Genomic DNA, 21,449 nt, shown 5'->3' on the forward strand with positions numbered 1-21,449 from the left:
CTTAAGAGCCATCAATTCAGTTACACAACCTACGGGAGCATTACAGCCAGGGTTGCCTTCTCCTGCTATAATTCCAAAAAATTGGCCTTTAATAGTCATAGACTTAAAAGACTGTTTCTTTACTATCCCCTTAGCTGAGCAAGACTGTGAACGGTTTGCATTTACAATTCCTGCGGTCAACAACCTGCATCCTCTAAGCGTTTTCATGGTTTCACAGATGGGTCTAGTCATGGTAAAGCTTCTTATTCTGGCCCAAAAAGTAAAGTTTCCCAGACGCCCTGTACTTCAGCTCAAAAAGTGGAGCTATAATTGAGGTGTTGACTGCTTTTAATATGCCTATTAATGTGATTCTGATTCTTCATACATGGTTCATTCCACACAGTTAATTAAAAATGCTCAGTTACTATTTCGTACAGATAAACAACTGATGACAAAAACAAAAAATGGGGAGAAATAGGGATTACAGGACAGCCCATATACAATTGAATCTAGCATTATTAACTGTAAATTTTTTGAGCCTGCCCAAAGGCCAGATGTTATCAGCAGCTCGACAGCATCTACAGAAACCAGCTGCAGAGAGAGAAGCAGAACAATTGGTTTGGTGGAGAGATCTGATAACAGAAAGTTGGGAAATAGGCTTGGGGTAGAGGTTATGCTTGTGTTTCTCCAGGACCAAATCAACACCCGATTTGGATACCATCAAGACACCTGAAACCTTATCACGAGCCAGATCCTGAGGAAGAGATTCCGGGAAGATCCTGAGGACCCCCCGGTTGCAGCCATGTGGAGACTGATGCTGAGGAGGACCCCAACTGTCACGAACAACACCCGTTGAACACGGCCACCCACCTGGGGACAGATCAAGCAGCTGTCACAGATGGCAGAAGAAAACCTGAGGAAAGCAGGACGACCAGTCACAATGAGTAATTTCATGGTAGCTGTGATAGCGGTGACCACCCTGGTGTGAGGATTCCTTCAACAAGGGCTGACACAGAGAACAATTACACTTATTGGGCATATTTATCAATCTTGGCCAGCAATAATGCCTGATGTAATCACTCTATGACACAGTTACACATACTTTCTGATCTCAGTATTTACCATAATGAATCTGCTCCTATAATTGAGGCATACCGCCCTTAAAAACCTCTTTGTCAACAAAACAGAGCCTGGCCAGAAGTAATGAATGTACTTGTCTGGGAAGATTGCATTGCAGAACAGGCAGAGGTGCCGCGCAACGATTCCTGTGGAATCATTATTGATTGGTCCCCTAAGGGGACATTTAGCTTAAATTGCACCTCTCAGTCTGTGTGCCATGGCCACACTATGTTCAGCTGGTCTGAACAAAATGGCCAGATGGCAGAAATGGCAAGAAGTACGACAAGAGTTCCCGTTATCTGGAACCACGGTGGTATAGTGGCACCTCAACCTCAAATGATATGGCCCACTCTAGGAGCTTAACGTAAGGATTTGTGGAAACTATGAATAGCTCTTAATAAGATCAAAATTTGGCAAAGAATTTTTAAAAAGCATCTAGAAGGACATTCTACAAACTTGTCTTTGGATATTGCAAAATTAAAAGAACAAATATTTAAAGCATCCCAGGCGCACGTGACTTTAATGCCAGGAACTAGAGTGCTTGAAGGAGCTGCAGACAGATTAGCAACTGGCAACCCATTAAAATGGATGAAAACACTTGGAAGCTCTGTGATTTCAATGATGATTGTGCTTTTAATCTGTGTTGTTTGTTTAGTCTGCAGATGTGGATCCTGACTCCTGCAAGAAGTAGCTCACCATGACAAGGCTGCCTTTGCTTTTATTGCTTTGCAAATTGAAGAAGGGGGACATTTTGGGAACAGGTCCCCCAAAATCTGGCCATAAATCAGCCATAAACAAAATCTCTGTAACACTGTGGTGTGTTCGTGATGGCCATGACACCCACGCTGGAAGGTTGTGGGTTTACCAGAATGAGGGCTAGGAACACCTGGCTCACCCGGGGCAGAAAACCATTTAAAGGCTTCTTAAACCACAAACAATAGCACTAGCAAATCTGTGCCTTAACAACATGCACATGCTGCAGATAACTAGCGAAACCCATCCCTTTATTTCGGCCCATCCCTTTGTTTTCCATAAGGAATACTTTATAATCTATAATTTATAGAAACAATGCTTATCTGGCCAGGCACGGTGGCTCATGCCTGTAATCCCAGTACTTTGGGAGACCAAGGCGGGTGGATCATGAGGTCAGACCATCCTGGCTAACATGGTGAAACCCCGTCTCTACTAAAAATACAAAAAATTAGCCAGGCGTGGTGGTAGGCGCCTGTAGTCCCAGCCACTCGGGAGGCTGAGGCAAGAGAATGGTGTGAACCCGGGAGGCAGAGCTTGCAGTGAGTGGAGATCATGCCACTGCACTCCAGCCTGGGCGACAGAGCGAGACTCTGTCTCAAAAAAGAAAAAAAAGAAAAAGAAAAAGAAACAATGCTTATCACTGGCTTGCTGTCAATAAATATGTGGGTAAATCCCTGTTAGAGGCTTTCAGCTCTGAAGCATGTGAGACCCCTGATTTCCCACTCCACACCTCTATATTTCTGTGTGTGTCTTTTTTTTCCTTTTTTTTTTGAGATGGAGTCTCGCTCTATCGCCCAGGCTGGAGTGCAGTGGCACGATCTCGGCTCACTGCAAGCTCCGCCTCCCGGGTTTACACCATTTTCCTGTCTCAGCCTCCCAAGTGGCTGGGACTACAGGCCCCCACCACCATGCCCGGCTAATTTTTCTGTATTTTTAGTAGAGACAAGGTTTCACCGTGTTAACCAGAAGAGTCTTGATCTCCTGACCTCGTGATCCACCTGCCTCAGCCTCCCAAAGTGCTAGGATTACAGGCATGAGCCACCGCGCCCAGTCGTGTGTGTGTCTTTAATTTCTCTAGCACCACTGGGTTAGAGTCTCTCCAACTGAGCTGGTCTCAGCAGGAAACAATCTGGCAGGGACTGGGGGGGGTCTAAATACCTTTCCTCACACATGCATTGAAAATTATTATATAAAGTGGTGAAGTGTGATTGCTTTCACACAAATAGTGGCGTGTTCTGGGATCTAGCAGACAATCTTAACTTCAGGAACTGCAATCACATTTCACTAGCTTTGAGAAAAATGAGTAAAATGACATAGCTAAATAGAACTCAAGTAGGATCTGTGAACAGCAGCGTGGAGTGGTTAAGGGGAGAGAGTACCGATGAGGGAATTTATACACCCAGCGGCCCAGGTTTGGTACAGCAGATAACGGAAGGACAAGCCCCAAAGTAAACAAACGGAAATGAATTCCTTTGCCTACGGACAGAGCAAATATATCAGTAAAAGTGGTTATAGGGCAAGCAGCAAAAATGCAACAAATCAGAATGAATGCAGGGAGCCCCACTTCCGGCAGAGAAACAAATATTTCAGGAGTACAGATAAGAGGCACATGGCAAAAAACAAAAAACAAACGAACAAACAAAACAACTTTGCCAGAGCTCCCATGTCATGCTCACGGCTGAGGAGAAACAATGATCTCGCTGGGAATGAGCGCAAGTGGCAAGTAGGGGAACGGAAGGAGTCCTGAGCGGGGCTGACCGCAGTGTCCCCAGGGGGCCGAATGGGCAGCACAGAGGCCTCTCTACCCTCAAAGGTCTGTTTCTTGTCTGCTTTCTCCTTGGGAGTGGCAGGCCCTGGTGACCGGCCCAACCTCGGAGGCGCCCAGCAGCTGGGTCCCCACCACATGCCCAAGTCTGGCCCCTTAGATCTGCCTGTCTCCTGAGCTGAAGAACAGAGCCCACCCCTCTGTCCCTGGCACTCACCTCCCATCCAGCCCATCTCCCTGAGGAACCCCCGCCACCAATTCCCACCTGCATCCTCTGGCCCTGGCGGGGCATCATTCTTTCAAAATAATCCACGACTGGGCGCAGTGGCTCACGCCCGAATCCCAGCACTTTGGGAGGCCAAGGTGGGAGGACTACTTGAGCCCAAGAGTTTAGATCAGTCTGGGTAACACAGCCAGACCCTCCCTCCACAAAAAAATATTTTTTAAAAATTAGCTAGGTGCAGTCCAGCCCATAGTCCCAGCTATTTGGGAGGCTGAGGCAGGGAGACCACTTGAGCCCAGGAGTTCAAGGCTACAGTGAGCTGTGATCACACCACTGCACTCCAGCTTGGGCAACAGAGGGAAAGACCCTGTCTCTTAAAAAAAAAAAAAAGGCCATCAGCTGGCTCAGGGTAGCCACCTGCCAGGAGTCCCCAGCTGAGCATAAGACTTGCTTCCTAGTTGTCTCACATGTCTCCATATGAAGAGACCACCAAACAGGCTTTGTGTGAGCAACATGGCTGTTTATTTCACCTGAGTGCAGGCTGGTTGAGTCCGAAAAGAGAGTCAGCAAAGGGTGGTGGGATTATCATTAGTTCTTATAGGTTTTGGGATAGGCAGTGGAGATAGGAGCAATGTTTTGTGGGCAAGGGGTGGATCTCACAAAGTACATTCTCAAGGGTGGGGAGAATTACAAAGAACCTTCTTAAGGGTGGGGGAAATTATAAAGAACCTTCTTAAGGGTAGGGGAGATTACAAAGTACATTGATCAGTTAGGGTGGGGCAGAAACAAATCACCATGGTGGAATGTCGTCAGTTAAGGCGATTTTCACTTCTTTTGTGGATCTTCAGTTGCTTCAGGCCATCTGGATGTATATGTGCAGGTCACTGGGGATATGATGGCTTAGCTTGGGCTCAGAGGCCTGACACTAGTATTTACAGAGCTCCTATGAATCTCAGTTGTTTCACTGATTGTCATACGCAACCAGTGACTTTCAGGCCAGCCTTGTTCCCACAGGCGGCCTCACAGGTGGGCTCTCCCATGGGCCTGGGCACCCGGCGCTAGGTCTGCCCTGCTATGGTCTGGACATGAGTGGCAAGCTCTGTGATCCCTGCACCCCTCACCTCTCCCACTGCCCTCTCTGCAGCCCTGCCCCTAGCAGCCCCTGCCCACCTTCGCCTCTGTGCAGGGCCACAGGTTTCCTTGAAGCAAATGCTACAACTTTGCTTTGTAAAAAAATATAACAGCTTTATTGAGATATAATTCATTGTACTATTCATGTATTACCTTTTGCACTATACCATGGAATTTTTCCCACTTCAATGGCACAATTGAATGGTTTTTTAGTGAATACACAAGGTTGAACAAACATCACCACTCTCTAGCCCCAGAGTATTTCCAGACCCCAAAGAAACTCCGCAGGCCTTGACAGCCCCTCCCACTCCTCCCGTCCTCCACCTCCAGGCACTCGCCAGGCTACACTATGGGCTTGTCTTCGTGTGACTTCTGTCTTTATGGGTTTGTCTATTCTGAACTCTTCATATAAACCAAACCATACAACTTGTGGTCATTTGTGTCTGGAATCTCTCTGTCTTTAAAAAAAAAAAATTCCCTGGGCGCGGTGGCTCACGCTTGTAATCCTAGCACTTTGGGAGGCTGAGGCAGGCAGATCATGAGGTCAGGAGTTTGAGACCATCCTGCCTAACACAGTGAAACCCTGTCTCTACTAAAAACGTAAAAAATTAGCCAGGCATGGTGGCAGGTGCCTGTAGTCCCAGCTACTGGGGAGGCTGAGACAGGAGAATGGCGTGAATCCAGGAGGCAGAGGTTGCAGTGAGCCGAGATCTCGCCACCACACTCCAACCTGGGCAACAGAGCAAGACTCTGTCTCAAAACAAAACAAAACAAAAATCACTTTTATTTTTGAGACAGGGTCTCCTTCCATTGCCCAGGCTGGAGTGCAGTGGCATGATCAGAGCTCAAGCAATCCCCTCACTTCAGCCTCCTGAGTAGCTTGGATTACAGACACACACCACCATGCCTGATTAATTTTGTATTTTTTTGTAGAGATGAGGTCTTATTATGTTGCCCAGATTGGTCTGGCCCTCCTGGGCTCAAGTGATCCTCCTGCTTTGGCCTCCCAAAGTGCTAGAATTACAGGCGTGAGCCACCACACTCGGCTATTTTTATTTATTAGTTGACACATAATAATTGTACATATTTGTGGGATATGTAGTGATGTTTCTATACATGCAATGTGCACTGATCAGATGAGGGTAATTAGCATAGCTGTCATCTTAAACATTTATCATTTCTTTGCATTACGAACACTCAATAATCTTCTAGCTATCTGAAAATACATGATTTTTCTTTTGTTTTGTTTTGAGACAGGGTCTCACTCTGTTGTTGTCTTCATGGAGAGCAGGAGCAAAGGCTTTGGGAAGCCAGTGGGCCTTGGCCTTGGCCTCAGCCCTGCCAGCAGAGGGTCCCCACCATGTAAATGAAGTGCCAGCGTGCTTGCGAAGTGTAAGCCTTTGGCATTTGTCAGGAATATCGGGCGAGGCCTCCGGAACCAGGCGGGGCGGGGCGGGGCGGGGCGGGGCGGGACCAATAGCGCATACTTAAGCTGCCCGGGCCGGTTCCGGCCTCCCGCCATGGCTCTGAGGCGCCTCCTGCCCGCGCTGCGCCCCTACATTCCCCGCTTCGCCCCACTGTCCACGGCGCCAGCCGTCCGCGAGCAGCCCGCCGCGGGCCCAGGAGCCCTGCCGGGACGTGGGTCGGCCAAGGCAGTGCGGCCACCAGTGCCCGCCGTGGACTTCGGCAACGCGCAGGAGGCGTACCGCAGCCGGCGAACTTGGGAGCTGGCGCGCAGCCTGCTGGTGCTGCGCTTGTGCGCCTGGCCCGCGCTGCTGGCGCGCCACGAGCAGGTGCGCGGGGTGCAGGCGGGGGCGCGGGGCTTCTGCCGGTCCCGGGAGCCTTTACGGAGCTTCCTGGCGTGAAAGGGGTGCCTCCCAAGCATCTCTTGGAGCGAGGGAAGCCAGGAAGGGAGGCGTTTCCTGCAATGCCTTTCGAACCTCGCAAATTTTCCTACTTGTCCATGTCTACCAACTAAAAACAATGGTCATTTTAATATTTACGATATATACCACTTGTGGGAATACAGAGTTATCACTTGGAATTTAAAATAGAGTATTCTTCATGTTGCCACAAGAGAAGCCAGGTGTAGGACTCCAGGGTTCAATACCCGGGACCCAGCGGCTTCCCAGACACGGCCACTCTGAGCACACACTGTTGGGGAAAAATGGGAAGCCCCTCAAACGCCCAGCTTTGAACTCACCCATGGTAACTTTAAAAAGTGTGAGGACTTTTGATGGGATTGGGGCGGGGGCAACAAGCAGAACACTGTTGTAGCCGCATCGGCCTAGGGGGGTATTAGAGATAAGGGTTATCTCCAGGTGACTCTGGGAAGAGTTTGCAAGGTTCGTTCCCTTTGTTGGCGCCGGGGTTCTGGTGGTGTTGATTTCTCAGGTGAGACTGTGCGGAGGTCAGGGGCTGCACCCCTGGCCTCACCAGGAGGCCGGGGGAAGCAGGGGGGTGGTGTGAGATGAGAAGCCCCGAGCCATACTTGAGCTTAGGTGAGGCCTCGGCGGGTGCGAGCTGAGGGCAGAGGTCCACAAAATCAGAGTCAGATGCTGTTGGCCCGAATCCCATGGGGAGCACCAGGGTCAGCCGAGGACCAGTGGCGGGAGTGTGGAGGATGGTGGAGGAAGAAGGAGCTGAACTGGACAGATGGTGGCCTCTGAGAGGATATTTCTGTGCTTGTGTGCATAAAGATGCCTTAAGGTCAAGCCATGGCCATGGAGAGCAGGAAGGTGCGAAGGGACATCCCAGGTAGAGGAACTGGCAGGGGGAGGGATGGTGATGTGGAGGCTTTGGGGAGTGCCCACATCTAAGGGGCATCCAGAAACAGCAGCCAGTGCTGGTGGTGCTGCAGTAGGAGGAGGAGGCAGCAGGGCAGGAATGCCAGGGGAGGGAGTGGCCAGTTACAGGTCCCTGCCCAGGGCAAGGATGGGCATCCTAGGTGGCAGCTGGGGCCAGCTGTGCAGAAGCCGTGCCCACCTTGTGGCCGAGATGGAGAGAGGACTAGGAAGGCACCAGGTCAGGTTTCTCTAGGCACAGCCCTAAGCTTTCTTGTCTAGATCAGTTGTTGCACAGAGAAGCCAGAAGAGCTGGGTGTGGGGTTTGGTGCCCAGTCCGCCGCGGGGAATGCCAGGTGCTGTTCTGTGACTGTGGGAGGAACGTGTCAGCTCCGCCGTCCCTTGGATGCCTTCTTAAGGCAAGTGCCAGGGCTCAGGGATGGTGCTGTGGGTACCTGGAAGAGGCAGGGCATCCAGAGGTCACCTCTCCCAGGCTCCCCTAGGGTCCTGCCTGTGCTCTGGGAAGCCCCTCGGTGGGGTCTGTGTTGTTGTCTTGTTAGTGATCCCATGGGTGTTGGCAGCCTCAGCACTGGAAGAAGGCAGGGGCCAGGTCCTGGGCTTGTGAGCTGCTCACTAGAACCTGGTCCTGTGGGCAGGCCAGAGTGGGGGGCCTTCCCTTACCCTCTGGGCTGTGGGGAGATTCCTTCTGCTGAGCCAGCACAGGTCTGTGAGGCGCCGGGGCAGTGGGGCCATCACACCTGCCACAGGAGTGTCAGGTTGCAGGAATTGATCTTTGAGCTGCTGCCTTGGCTGCGGACAGCGGACAGCGTTGGGGCCAACCCTTGCCTGAAAGCAGGACTTTTTGAGGAGAGTTTAGGAAAGTCCCGGGATTTCCGTGACAACAGCACTGAGGTTGGGTGTGCGCCCTCACAGAAGGGACAGGACCTGTGGTGACAGTGGTTCCCTGAGTGGGGGGAGGGGAGAGAACTGGCTCTACCAGTGTTGCTCTGCACACATCTGATCGAGTCTTTCACAGGGGTTACAAGTGTATGTGTTACTGGTGCAGGTTTCTAAATCCTCGAAGGCTCTCCTCATCTGAAGATGTGGGGCTGCCCTGGTCTCAGGTAGTGCCATGTGGGGGCATCAGTGACACCAGGATCGTGTTAAAGTAGTTGCTTTGCTCTGCTCATACCAGCCCTAGGCTGGGCATGGTGGCTCATGCCTATAATTCCAGCACTTCAGGAGGTCAAGGCAGGAGGATCACTTAAGGCCAGGAGTTCAAGACCAGCCTGAGCAACATTGTGAAACCCTGTCTCTACAAAACATTTTTAAAAGTTAGCTGGGGCCAGGAGCGGTGGCTCACGCCTGTAATCTCAGCACTTTGGGAGGCCAAGACGGGTGGATCACCTGAAGTCAGGAGTTCAAGACCAGCCTGGCCAACACGGAGAAACCCCATCTCTACTAAAAATATAAAAATTAGCTGGGCGTGGTGGTGGGCACCTGTAATCTCTGCTACTTGGGAGGCTGAGACAGGAGTGTCGCTTAAGCCCAGGAGTGAGAACCTGCCTCTATAAATAAATAAATAAATAAATAAATAAATAAATAAACTTGCCAGCCCTGCCTGTGTGCTTCTGTAGCCCTGTGCAGGGAGCTTTCAGCCTCAGCCCGGACCCAGTCCCTCAGCCCCTGATGTTTTGAAGAAGCATCCCTGGAACCAGTGCAGCCTGGCTCCCACCTCTTCATTTAGTGCTGGTTGTGCAGAGGCAAGCAGTTAGGTAGAGGGAGACTGTGTGGCCCTGTGAGGCAATCGTGCCAGCCCCTGCAGCAGACAGTTGCCCACCCTCCCTCCTGTTGGGTTTCTGATGGTTCTCTCAGAGCGGATGTGGATGAGCCTAGTGATGGTTTTCAGGTCCCCAGTTCTGCCCCACCTACCACTTGGGTGTTCTTTGATATGTTTCAGACCCATCCTGTTCTCCCAGCTCTCCCTGGGTGCTGCCAGCAGGAATGAGGCCTGGCTCAGGCTCAGTGGGAGACGGAGAACATGTCAGCACGTTCATTTTCCAGTTTCTAATCTTGTTTATAAAAGAACAAAATGCAGTAAAGTCAGATTCTGTGTGGAGGCTGCGGGAAGACAGGGGTGAGTGCCTGGGAAACCCTGGTCCTTGCAGCTGCCCCATGGCGTGCCCAGGGGTGATGGTCAGGAGGCATCTCCATGGGGCACCAATATTCAGGGTAAGGCTGTGGGGCCATGTCTGCCTGTGGGCAGGCGTGTGGGTGCTCAGGGCTGGCTCAGGTATAAGTGTTTGACTCGCTAATGCTTTTGCTTAGACTAGAAGTTGTTCCTGAAACTATGGTTTCAAGAGATGCTCCCCACAAAAGAGGAGTTCTAGTTTCCATCAGGTTTGAGAAATCCCAGGCTCTTCCTGTGTTGGTGCTGAGACGGCAGGGGTGGCAGGTGTGCTTCTGAGTATCACACTCAGCCCTCGTCTCCCAGTAGCCTCTTGTTGTCCCTGTCTTTTCTGCCCTGGCCATCCCCCGTGCTGGAGCTCCCCCAGCCATCTCCTTGCCTTGGCAAGCCCCACTCCTGGATCTAGGTTAGTAAACACCCCTGCCCCACCCTGCAGGCACTGCCCCATCCGCCTGTCCTGAGTGATAGGCACAGTCCCTCCTTCCCCTTTGGGGTTCCTTTGCCACCAGGATGTGAGATCCTGGTCGGTTTCCTTTGGTTGTTTCCAGTCTGTAAAAGGTGCTTGGTGTATGGGAGCTTGGGACATGTGAATGAGCGATGTGGTGAAATATGATTGGAGGAGACAGCCGAGCAGCTCCCGGGCAGCATCCGTCAGAGTGGCTGGTCAGCCCCAGATGACCCTGCAGAGCCCCTGGGTCATGGGGAGGGAGTCATCTCACAGGCCCCTGTGGACTGTCACCTAGCTCATTGTCCTTGTTGCCAGGGCATGCTTCCCTCCAGCTGGATGCAGACTCAGCCTGAGTTTCACACGTTTGTTATTTAGCATCCATTCGGGGGCTGGCCTTGTGCCAGTCACACTGTTTTCGGGACTTGGGATAAGAGGGAACAAAACATTGAAAAATCTGGGCACTCAAGTACTAGGGAGTCAAGTTAGATCCTCCTCTTCCCCCGCAGAACTGCCAAGATGTGGATACAGAGGATGGTCTCAAAATGCCCGCTGCTGTCCTCACAGAGGCCGGCCATTCTCCTTTTTCTCTACCAAGCAGTGGTCAGGCACCCACTGTGTGCCACTGGAGTGACTCATGGGTGGGGCCCTGAAGGGGCAGAGTCCAGGTGGGAACAGTGTGCCCAGGCCAAGCAGGCGGCACCTCCTGTGGTCTTTCTGTCCTAGATGGGAACTGGAGTGATGGATAGAGTGGAGAAGCAAGCGGCTTCGGCTGGTCTTCACCATGAAATCGACACTGGAAGCCCAGTCACCAAGAGACTGTATCAGGGCCCCACGGCTGGGGTTAAGTGTTGTGGTCGGGGATGAGCAGCGGGGCCCTGCTTGGGGAAGGGGAGTTCGGGCAGCCCAGGACAGTGGCTTCCCTTTGCCTTTCAGCTGCTGTATGTTTCCAGGAAACTTCTAGGGCAGAGGCTATTCAACAAGCTCATGAAGATGACCTTCTATGGGCATTTTGTAGCCGGCGAGGACCAGGAGTCCATCCAGCCCCTGCTTCGGCACAACAGGGCCTTCGGTGTCGGTGCCATTCTGGACTATGGAGTGGAGGAGGACCTGAGCCCCGAGGAGGCAGAGCACAAGGAGATGGAGTAAGGCCTGCCCGGTGTCTGCGGGCATTCTGATCATGACCCAGGAGCACCCAGTGGGAGCAGGTGGGACGTGTCCAACTGCTGGGCTTCAGCCTCAGCTGGGCGGAGACCAAGGCTAGGAGAGCTTAGTCAGCCCAACTACTGACGACCCTCCTGGGTTCTGCCTGGAGTTCTTGCATTTTTGCTTCATGTAGATGACAGCTCTCAGCTTTCGTGGGAGGCCTGGTGTGCATGAAGCCTGAGGAAGCCGAGCACAGAATGGCCCTTGGCCCTATCTAGCCCATGGCCTGGAGGGGCACAGGCACCAGCATATGGACCAAGCACTCTGCAAAGAGTAGTTGGTCTTGCCTGGATCTCCCATGAGCCAGGGACTGCTCCAGGAAGTGGAGAGAAACATGGTCTTGTTCTGTCCTGATGCCTAGGAGGGCGGGTCAGGGTGGTACCAACTGCCCTCTACACTCACTGCCCAGGGAAGGGGCTCTGTGTCAGGTTAGTGACCTCCAGGAGCTGACTCCAGGCCGGCCTGCCACACTTCTCCTGGCTTCAATTCCCTTCTCCACTGATACTGGGGCAGGGGCCAGGCCTGGGAGGTTCCACACCTGCAGGGCAGGCTGAGGCCAGGCAAGGATAGGGCAGTGGGACCCGCCTGCGGGTCAGGAATCCCTGCAGAAGAGAGGCTGTAGCAGAGCCTCCCACATCGGGTCAGCAAATGTTTGTGTAAACAGCTAGGTAGCACAGACTCTCAGTCTTGGACCAGACTTTCCCTGCTACAACGGCTTCGCTCTGCCTCAGTAGAGCCATGGTAATTAGAATTTCATATAATTTTCTTGTGTCACAAAATATTATTGTTGTTTTGATTTCTTTCAACCTTTTTTTTTTTTTTTTTTTTTTTTTCAACCTTTTTTTTTTTTTTTTTTTTTTGAGACAGAGTCTCACTCTGTCCCCCAGGCTGGAGTGCAGTGGCCGGATCTCAGCTCACTGCAAGCTCTGCCTCCTGGGTTCACGCCATTCTCCTGCCTCAGCCTCCCAAGTAGCTGGGACTACAGGCGCCCGCCACCTCGCTGGGCTAGTTTTTGTATTTTTTTAGTAGAGACGGGGTTTCACTGGGTTAGCCAGGATGGTCTCGATCTCCTGACCTCGTGATCCGCCTGTCTCGGCCTCCCAAAGTGCTGGGATTACAGGCTTGAGCCACCGCGCCTGGCCTTCAACCATTTTTTTAAAAGTAGGGTCTTGCTGTGTTGCCCAGGCTGGAGTGCAGTGGTGCCATGGTTTAATGCAGCCTCAACCTTCCGGGCTCAAGTGATCCTCCCATCTGAGCCCCCTAAGTAGCTGGGACCATAGGCATGCACCATCGTATCTGGCTAATTAAAAAAAATTTTTTTGTAAAGATGGGATCTCCCTATGTCTCCTTATGTATTTGGGTCCCCTGCACCCAGACAGCAGCTGAGCCTGACCCACATGAGGCTTGGGACAATCCCTCTGTGGACCTTGTCAGGTCTTGTTTGCTATGCCCCTCCCTGGTGGCTGGCCTGGGAAGGGGAGGGAAAGGCAGTCACATGAGGCCTCCAGCCCTGGGAACGGAATGTCTGTACCTTGCCTTAGCATGCTGGCTGCCAGTTGCCTGGAGAGAGAAGCCCAGCCCCTGCCTTGCGATTGGCTGTTTTGAAGGTGGGGTGCTCCAGCCCCAGCATCCCACTGTGTTCCTAGCAGGCCCTGTGGGCCTCACAGCTGCCTGAGACCTTGGCTGCAACCTTTGCTGAGCTGCCTGTTGAATAACCAATAGCCTGTGTGTTCTCAGAAGGAGTCTGGCTGGGGACTTGGTTTCACAATGGGTTTTTTTTCTCAGGCACCTCTGGTATGAAAAGACTCCTTTCCCAGGGTGGTCCTGCCTGGCTTCCATCCTGCCCTGCAGGCTGTGTGTCTGGAGGTGGGCTGGCCTGCACTCTGCCAGGGAGCTGGGCACCCCATGCCCTTAGGAGCCTGAGTCCCTTGCCCTGCAAGGGCTGCACTTCTCTTGCTGCTGGTGGCTGCTGTCTGCAGGGGCCCTGCTCCAGCTCTGGGAAGTGAACAGGGTTCCCTCCTGTCCTCACGGGGGTGCGTGGTGAGGACACCTACCCAGCTCAGCTGCTCTGTGCCTTCAGAGGGGTCTGAGCCATGGGGATAGGGCTGGGTCTGCAAGCACTGGTCTGATGTCCACTCTGCAGCATGGCCCGCCTGGCCGGGAATGACCAGTTATGCAGACCCTAGTGCAGGGAACTGCTGAAAGATCTGTATTCCTAACCTACCTTCCTATCACAAGGGCCATGAGCTCTACTCTGGGGAGAGACACTGAGGCCACTGCCCCAAATGAAGGCCATGGCAGGTGGTGCTGGCCTAACCGTGAGAGGCCCAGGGAGGATGGAGGTGTCTGAGTGCATGGCGAAGCGAGTCCCAGCAGTGCTCTGGAGCACGAAGGAGGAGGTGGGAGGCTGGAGGTGCAGGACAGCAGTGCCCACACAGAGGAGGGGTGGGACCATGCTTCCCAGAGGCCAGGGCCCCACCCGATCCCAGGAGAGAAGTCCCAGGGATCCCCCAAGCAGGCTGAGGTCTCAGGGATGGGGAAGGGGCCAAGCATCTTCCTGACGATTGGGCTGTGAGGGGACGCCTAGCGGATGGATGGGGGCATCGGTCGGGCTGTGCAGGCCAAGGGCTGGCTGGAGGCGGGGTCTGGCCCTTGGTCTCCAGGCTGGGGCAGCTCACTTGGGATATGTGTGCAGTGTGTGTCCTGAGCGAGGGGCTGGGGAGGCAGGGGCTGGGGGAGCTGGGGAAGGGGGTACAGGTAGGAAGGGGCTTGCCAGGCTTCCCTCCAGGGGAGAGTTGGGCAAGGGCAGGGTGTGGACCCCCATGCTCTGTTTGTTTCAAACAGGCATCACGTCCCCAGGAACAGCTACCCAGAGCTGAGCTTGGGAGAGGCTGAAGGGGTGGTCAGGGTCTTCCTGGTGTCTCTGAAGACCCCCTGGTCCTCCTCTGCCCCACGTCCCCTTGTTGCTCTTCCCTTCTCTGTGTCCCGGGCCATGCCCATGTGTGTGATCATACGCCCTTCCACAGACTATGCCCTGGGCATGATGAGGGGTGGGGCTGGGGGAGCACAAAGTGGGTCCCGGCTTTAAGCAGTCATTGGGATGTGGTCCCCACCCTGATCAGGGCCTCACATCCACCAGTTCACCCTTCCTCCTCTAACACCCCACAGTTGCCAGTGCCACGTGCCCCCCCTTCCCTGTGGTGCCTTGCGCCATGACATGGCAACGTCCCAGGTGGTGAGAGTCAGATTTCCCGTGTGGCACCGGCAGTTCTGAATCAGCTGCTCTCAGGGTGCATTCTTCCTCCCCTCCAGTGGAAACAGGACCTGACCTGCCTGGGAACCACCATTTGTGTCTCCTTATGACTAACCCATGATGCCTGTTGGAGAGTGTGGCCCTGTCCTTGCCACGTAGCTGTCCACTCTGAGACCTGGTTGCCCCTCTGGCCACTGCACAAGCCATGCGGTCATCTTGGCCACTGTGCTTGGCTGTGTCAGCCTGGTCTGTGCTCTGGAGGTTCACGGAGGGAAACAGGGGCAGCCTACGGTGTTCTGCCACTGAGCGTGTCAGAGCAGGAGAGGGAGTGTCCCTGACTTCCCCAGCCTCTCCTGCTGGGCCCACCTCGGAGGATGAACACAACAGCTGTGGGAATGCTGAGCAGAAACTCGTCTGCCCGGGGACCTGTCAGATAATGATCCTGCTCCATGAAGGCAGGCTGCCTCACAGGAAGACACCTGCCTGGTTAAGTCTCGTGTTATCCAAACTGTGGGCTGTGTGGTTTCAAGATGGGACCTTCTCATCAGGGTCATGGAGGCCCCTGAGGCCCCATCCCCACTGTCTGCTGTTCCTTGCCATGAGGGTTTCTACCCTGGGCGGGGCTCTGGCTGCCGCCCCAGCCTTAGCAGAGTGAGTCCCCCTTGGAGATGGCTTTTGCCTGGTTGTACCCGAGCCTCGGCGTGAAGGTCCTGGGGCTGGCCTCACGACTGGTCTTGAGGTTCCCAAGCCAGGGACCCGGGAGCTCCCTGTCGAAGGCAGGGGATCACGTGCTGCCTGCCCGTTCCCTAGTCACAAGAGGACATTCCACCTTCTTCTGTCACATCTCTGTCAGCACAAGGCAGCGAGCGCATATCTGCCTGCCAGCTCCCATCCCTGGGCTGCAGCCTTAGAGGACCTGGAGGCACATGAGGAGTCCCTGGCCCATGTGGGGCTGCCCAGGAGCGGGTGGGAGGGAAGGCCTCCTGGTGGGGGCTCCTGGCCCAGGGCTTGTTCCTTGAGCAGGTGGAAGGTGGACAGCAGGCAGCTGAGGCCCCTTGATGTGGAGGCCTGTGGGATGCGGCTCACTGACCACTGCTCTGCCTTTACCCTTCCCGGCACCTGAGGGGGACCCTGTCCTTTCCTGTGAGTGTGGGCAGAGCTGCCCCCGAGGGTCCGAGCGCCTCTCGGGAGCTTCAGGAAGGCTCTGGATGCTGTTGGTCATGCAGCCGACCTCTCCCCATGGTCACTGACTTAATCAGGCTTTGAATATAAAGTCAGATGACACACAGAGCTGCTCCCGGGGCCAGGGAGAGACCATGGTCACTTTGTCACAGTAGACTTAATAGCCACAGCAACTCTGCTAGCCCTAATGACACAGCACCGAAACCAAGTGCCAGGAAGCAGATTGTGGCGTGAGGAGGAGGAAGAGGAGGGTGTTCACAGTGGCTCTGGCAGGGGTGCAGGGCTGGTGGGGGAGGGGAGCCAGGTACCCTAGAGGAGGGAGGGGCCAGTGGGAATGGGGGTGCGGGCCAGACGGGGATGGAGAGGCACCTGCAGGAAGGACAGGGGCTTGGCTGGGCAGAGTGTGGCCAGCCTAGCGGGGGACAGCCAGCATCCTGGCCTCACTGGTCTTGAGGTTCCCAGGCCAGGGGCCCGGGATTTTGGGTATTACTGGGAAATGATGGGAACCTGGGGTGGGGTGGCATTAAACAAGATGAGATGGTAAGATCTGCTTTCACTTTAAAGGACCATTTCTGGTTGTTGCTTGGAAAAGAAGTGTCAGGGGCAAGAATGCTGCAGGAGGGCCGGCCTGGAGGACAGGGTGGGACTGCCGGCTGGCTGTGTGGGGGCAGGAGCCTGCACTTGCATCAGAGGTGCCTGGGAGACCCTGGCTCTGGGACAGAGGCCTGAGTAAGGGGGACTCGTTGGGGATTTAGGGATCTCTGTGTGCTGGTGCCTTCCCGGCTCCGTTCCTCTCAGCCCTGACTTGGAACCAGATAACTACCTTTATTCAAGAATTGCTGCAAGGCCTGGGCTGTTCTGAGAACTCAGGCATATCGTTCTGATTTCTCCACCCACAAGGAGCCTGGGGCTTCCTGAGCCCTTGGGACACAACAGCCCCATAAATTGCTGCCCCTCCCAGGCCCAGGTGTTCTCCCCAGGCTGGGGTGGGGCTGGGGCTGCACCTTGGAATCTACCCTCCACCGGGGTTGTGGTGGGGCCCTCCGTGCAGCCTCAGTGGGAACTTGCCTGTCACCTGAGGCTCAGGTGGTGTGACAATGACCTTTGCCTGCCCCCTCCTTCCCACAGGTCCTGCACCTCAGCTGTGGAGAGGGATGGCGGTGGTGAGTGAGAGGCCGCCGCACGTGAACAGACGCCCTCCCCACTCCGCACACCCCCTGGTTTCTAGGAGAGTCTAGGCTGGAGCACAAGTGGGCCTGGGGGTGATGTCGGAGTCCGGGATCCTCCCTATGTCCAGGGCCCTTCCTGTGTCCAGGGCACCTGCTCTGTCGCTCTGGGCTCTGACATGCTCACAAGCGTCTGGGGAAAGAGATTCCTTGCTGCTTTTTCATGGCCTCCTGGTGGACCCAGGCTTTTGTTGAGGAGGCTCTGCCGTCCTGGCCTCATGAGGAGGTTTAGCCAGGGGGATGCGGCACTCCAGGCGGAAGAGCTGCAGTGCAGAGAGGAGGGTGGGTTTGGGGATGGGAGCCATGGGGCAGCACAGTGCCCGGGCCAGGCTGGCATGGCCACTATGCTTGGAGCCCTCCTGAGGGCAGGGGCCCTGGGCCTTGGCGTGTAGGTGCTGGGAGTGGGTGTTTGGAGCTGTGCTCAGGCCGTGCATTCGCCATTCCAGGGACAAATAAGCGAGATAAGCAATACCAGGCCCACCGGGCCTTCGGGGACCGCAGGAATGGTGTCATCAGTGCTCGCACCTACTTCTATGCCAACGAGGCCAAATGCGACAGCCACATGGAGACATTCTTGCGCTGCATCGAAGCCTCAGGTGGGGCCGCCTCTTTGCTAGCTATACCCCCGCCATGTCCCAGCCTGAGTGGACCCCTGGGCTCATGGAGGTGCTGGTGGGTGAATGCCAAGCTGGGGCAGGAGCCAGAGGGCTGTGTTCTGGTCACACTTGGGTGCCTCACTGTTCGGCCCCTTCCTTAGGGGTCCCACTGCCTCCCAGAAGGCATCTCCAGCCCCCGCCCCAGCCCCCTGTTCCCTGATCCCACCTCATGCTCCCCACCCTTCTCCCTGGCTCGGGGCTAGGACCAGGAGCTGCAGGAAGTTGGTCCATGTCAGCTGCCGAGCCACCCTTAGCTCAGGGTGGAGGTTCCGTTCAGGGAGCTGGTGCCGCATCTTCTGCCTGGGAATCCCTCCCTGACACAGCCTCTGGGGGCCAGAGGTGGGGAAAGCAGGTGCTTCCAGGGCTAGAGAAGCCAGAGGTCACCAAGGCCCAGTGTCCTTTAGTGTTAGAAACACCCAACCCTGCACAGCCCCATGCTGGCCCCAGCAGCCCTCCGTCGGGGGCAGCAGGTCCCAGGCCTGTTTATGTTTTTGTTTGTTTGTTTCAAATGAGACTGGGTCTTGCTCTGTTGCCCACGCTGGAGTGCAGTGGTGTGATCATAGCTCACTGCAGCCTAGACCTCCTGGGCTCAAGCCATCCTCCCACCTCAGCCTCTTGAGTAGCTGGGTCTACAGGTGCATGCCGCCACACCCGGCCAAGTTTTTGTTTTTGTTACTATTTTTGTAAAGAGGAGGTCTTACACCCAGGCACAGTGGCTCAGGCCTGTAATCCCAGCACTTTGGGAGGCCGAGGCGGGTGGATTGCCTGAGCTCAGGAGTTAAAGACCAGCCTGGGCAACATGGTGAAACCCTGTCTCTACTAAAATACAAAACATTAGCCAGGAATGGCAGCAGGTGCCTGTAATCCCAGCTACTTGGGAGGCTGAGACAGGAGAATCACTTGAATCCAGGAGGCAGAGGTTGCAGTGAGCCGAGATTGTGCCACTGCATTCCAGCCTGGGCGACAGAGTGACACCATCTCAAAAAAAAAAAAAAAAGAGGTCTCACTATGTTGCCCTGGCTAGCCTGGAACTCCTCCTGGGCTCAAGTGATCCTCCTACCTTGGCCTCCCAAAGTGCTGGGATTACAGGCGCACACTACCACACCCAGCTACTTTTCGTATTTTTTTGTAGAGATGGTGTTTCACCATGTTGCCCAGGCTGGTCTCAAACTCCTGGGCTCAAGCGAACCTTCCACTTTGACCTCCCAAAGTGCTGGGATTACAGGTGCATACCACTGCACCTGGCCCTTCTGAGCAGTGCTTGTAAGTCGCCTCCTGACTGGGGCTGGGGGTCAGAGTGGCCAGCTGAATGCTGGGCCATCAGGGTGAGGGGTGTCTTCTCGCCCATTGCCTGTTCTCCCGGGGCAGATGGAAGGGGAAGACCCTGCATTGGGGTGACATTAAACAAGATGAGATGGTAAGATCTGCTTTCACTTTAAAGGAACATTTCTGGTTGCTGCTTGGAAAGAAATGTCAGGGGGAAGAATGCTGCAGGAGGGTCAGCCTGGAGGACCGGGTGGGACTACGGGCTGGCTGTGTGGGGGCAGGAGCATCAGAGGTGCCTGGGAGACCCTGGCTCTGGGGCAGAGGCCTGAGCAAGGGGGCCTCGCTGGGGTGTCTCTGTCTTAGCCACGCTTGGTGTTTCTGGGTCCTGTGACCCATGGGTGAGCAGCCTATGGTGCTGGTGGCACAGGGAAGGAAACCGAGGCAGAGAGCCTGTGGGGGCTTCTCGGCAGGGGACAGGCAGCTCCTGTGCCCACTGCTGTCCTGCACCTGCATGGCAAACACAGACCCCGCCACAGAGCCCCCTTCCATCTCTACAGGACCTCCAGAGCACCATGTGCGGGGACTTCATGGGTGGAGTGGAGTGGGGTGGGGCCAGGAGCCTGCTGTAGGCTGGTGGGGTCCCAGCCCTCCCTCTCCTACCCTGCACTGCCTCCATGCACCTCTCAGGGCCGTCATGGCTTTTCCTGTGGCTTCTGACAGGTAGAGTCAGCGATGACGGCTTCATAGCCATTAAGCTCACGGCACTGGGGAGACCCCAGTTTCTGGTAAGTGCTAGAACCTTCCACCTGCAGAGTCTGGTGCTGTGCGAGTCCTCAGGGCAGCTGTGGGCATCCACTGAAAGCACAGGTGCCTGTGCCTTAGAGGCCTGAGCTGGCCACAGGGGCTGCGTGGGGGACTGGGGCAGGCAGGGGCGTGTGCAGATGGCATTCAGGCCTGTGTTTGCAGCTGCAGTTCTCAGAGGTGCTGACCAAGTGGAGACGCTTCTTTCACCAAATGGCTGCGGAGCAAGGGCAGGCGGGCCTGGCTGCCATGGACACCAAGCTGGAGGTGGCAGCGCTGCAGGTGGGGCAGCCCTCCCCTTCCCCACTCCCGGGGCTTGTGAGGGGGTGGGCACCGAGGGGGCGCACAGGGGGCATGGTGGGCAGTGGTCTGAGGTGGTTTTGGGAACTCATCGAGGGCATGTGGCTCACTCTGCAGCTGCTGGGGTTGGCCTTGGGGGAAGGAGGAGGTCGGAGGGACGCTGAACAGAGTGGGGAGATGCTGGTGGGAGGGCTGGGGACCCAGCCCTGCAGGGCGTGGGCGAGCATCAGCAGTCGGGTGGGAATAGACCTGTCCATGCAGTAGAAACAAACCAGACATGGATCCCATTCTCGCTAATGATGTAATAAAGCCAGAAACAGCACCAGAGGCCAGTGGGTGGGGGAAGCATAAAATGTGAGTAAATGGGGCTGATCCAGGCCTTCTCACTTCTCAAGGAAAGTGTTGCAAAGATGGGCATCGCATCCAGGGCTGAGATTGAGGACTGGTTCACGGCGGAGACCCTGGGAGTGTCTGGGTGAGAACAGCCCCCAGGCTGAGAGGACACGAGCATCAGCCATGGTTCCAGCCAAGCCCCAGCGGCGCCTCCCAGTCCTGGCTGCCCTGCCTGAGAGGGTGGGCCTTAGGATGACAGTGCTGAAGGAGCTGCTTTTCACACAGCAGGACTTGATGGCCTCAGGTCCCTGAGTCCCCCATAGAGGGCTCTTTATAGAATTATCTGGGTCCAGAGCAAAGGTAGCACTCTCAGCCCCCCTGGAGCCCACGCTGGCAGGTGAAGGATCAGAGCCCCACGCCCCATCCTTGGGGTTAGGGGCTGGGACCGAGGTCACCAGGAGCCCCCAGTTGAAGTGGGGAGGTGACTGGGGTGGTGCAGTAGTGAGCCGTCCCCTCACACACTGTCAGCCTTGCGCACTGTGTCCTCCCTGGTCCCCGGAGCTGTGTCCACCTCCTGCCTGGCTGCCTATGCTCGGCCCCTCCACAAGCCCAAAACAGCCCTAGGGTACTCGGTGTTTTCAGAGCCACCTAGATGCAGGACTGTTTGTGTTTTGGTTTTAAATTATTTTAATTAATTTATGTTTATAGAGACCAGGTCTCACCATGTTGCCCAGGCTGGTTTCAAACTCCTGGGCTCAAGTGACCTGCCCACCGTAGCCTCCCAAAGTGCTGGGATTACAAGTTTGAGCCACTGCACGCCACTGGTTTTAAATTTTTAAA

General features: G+C 55.0%; 1 protein-coding gene across 1 annotated transcript in view; it reads left to right on the forward strand.

Annotated features, from left to right (window-relative positions):
* The first annotated feature begins 6,489 nt into the window (after positions 1-6,489).
* Positions 6,490-21,449, forward strand: part of LOC105514359 (proline dehydrogenase 1, mitochondrial) — a 25,320-nt gene continuing 10,360 nt past the window's right edge. Inside the window, exons 1-7 of the mRNA XM_011945667.1 lie at positions 6,490-6,763; positions 11,323-11,531; positions 17,156-17,190; positions 17,700-17,849; positions 19,896-19,960; positions 20,142-20,258; positions 20,672-20,751. Of these exons, the coding sequence (XP_011801057.1) occupies positions 6,491-6,763; positions 11,323-11,531; positions 17,156-17,190; positions 17,700-17,849; positions 19,896-19,960; positions 20,142-20,258; positions 20,672-20,751 (929 nt within the window). The 5' untranslated portion in view covers position 6,490. The remainder of the gene's footprint in view (positions 6,764-11,322; positions 11,532-17,155; positions 17,191-17,699; positions 17,850-19,895; positions 19,961-20,141; positions 20,259-20,671; positions 20,752-21,449) is intronic.

The sequence above is a fragment of the Colobus angolensis genome, unplaced genomic scaffold (assembly GCF_000951035.1).
Source record: "Colobus angolensis palliatus isolate OR3802 unplaced genomic scaffold, Cang.pa_1.0 Scaffold242, whole genome shotgun sequence".
NCBI classification, from domain to species: Eukaryota; Metazoa; Chordata; class Mammalia; order Primates; family Cercopithecidae; genus Colobus; species Colobus angolensis.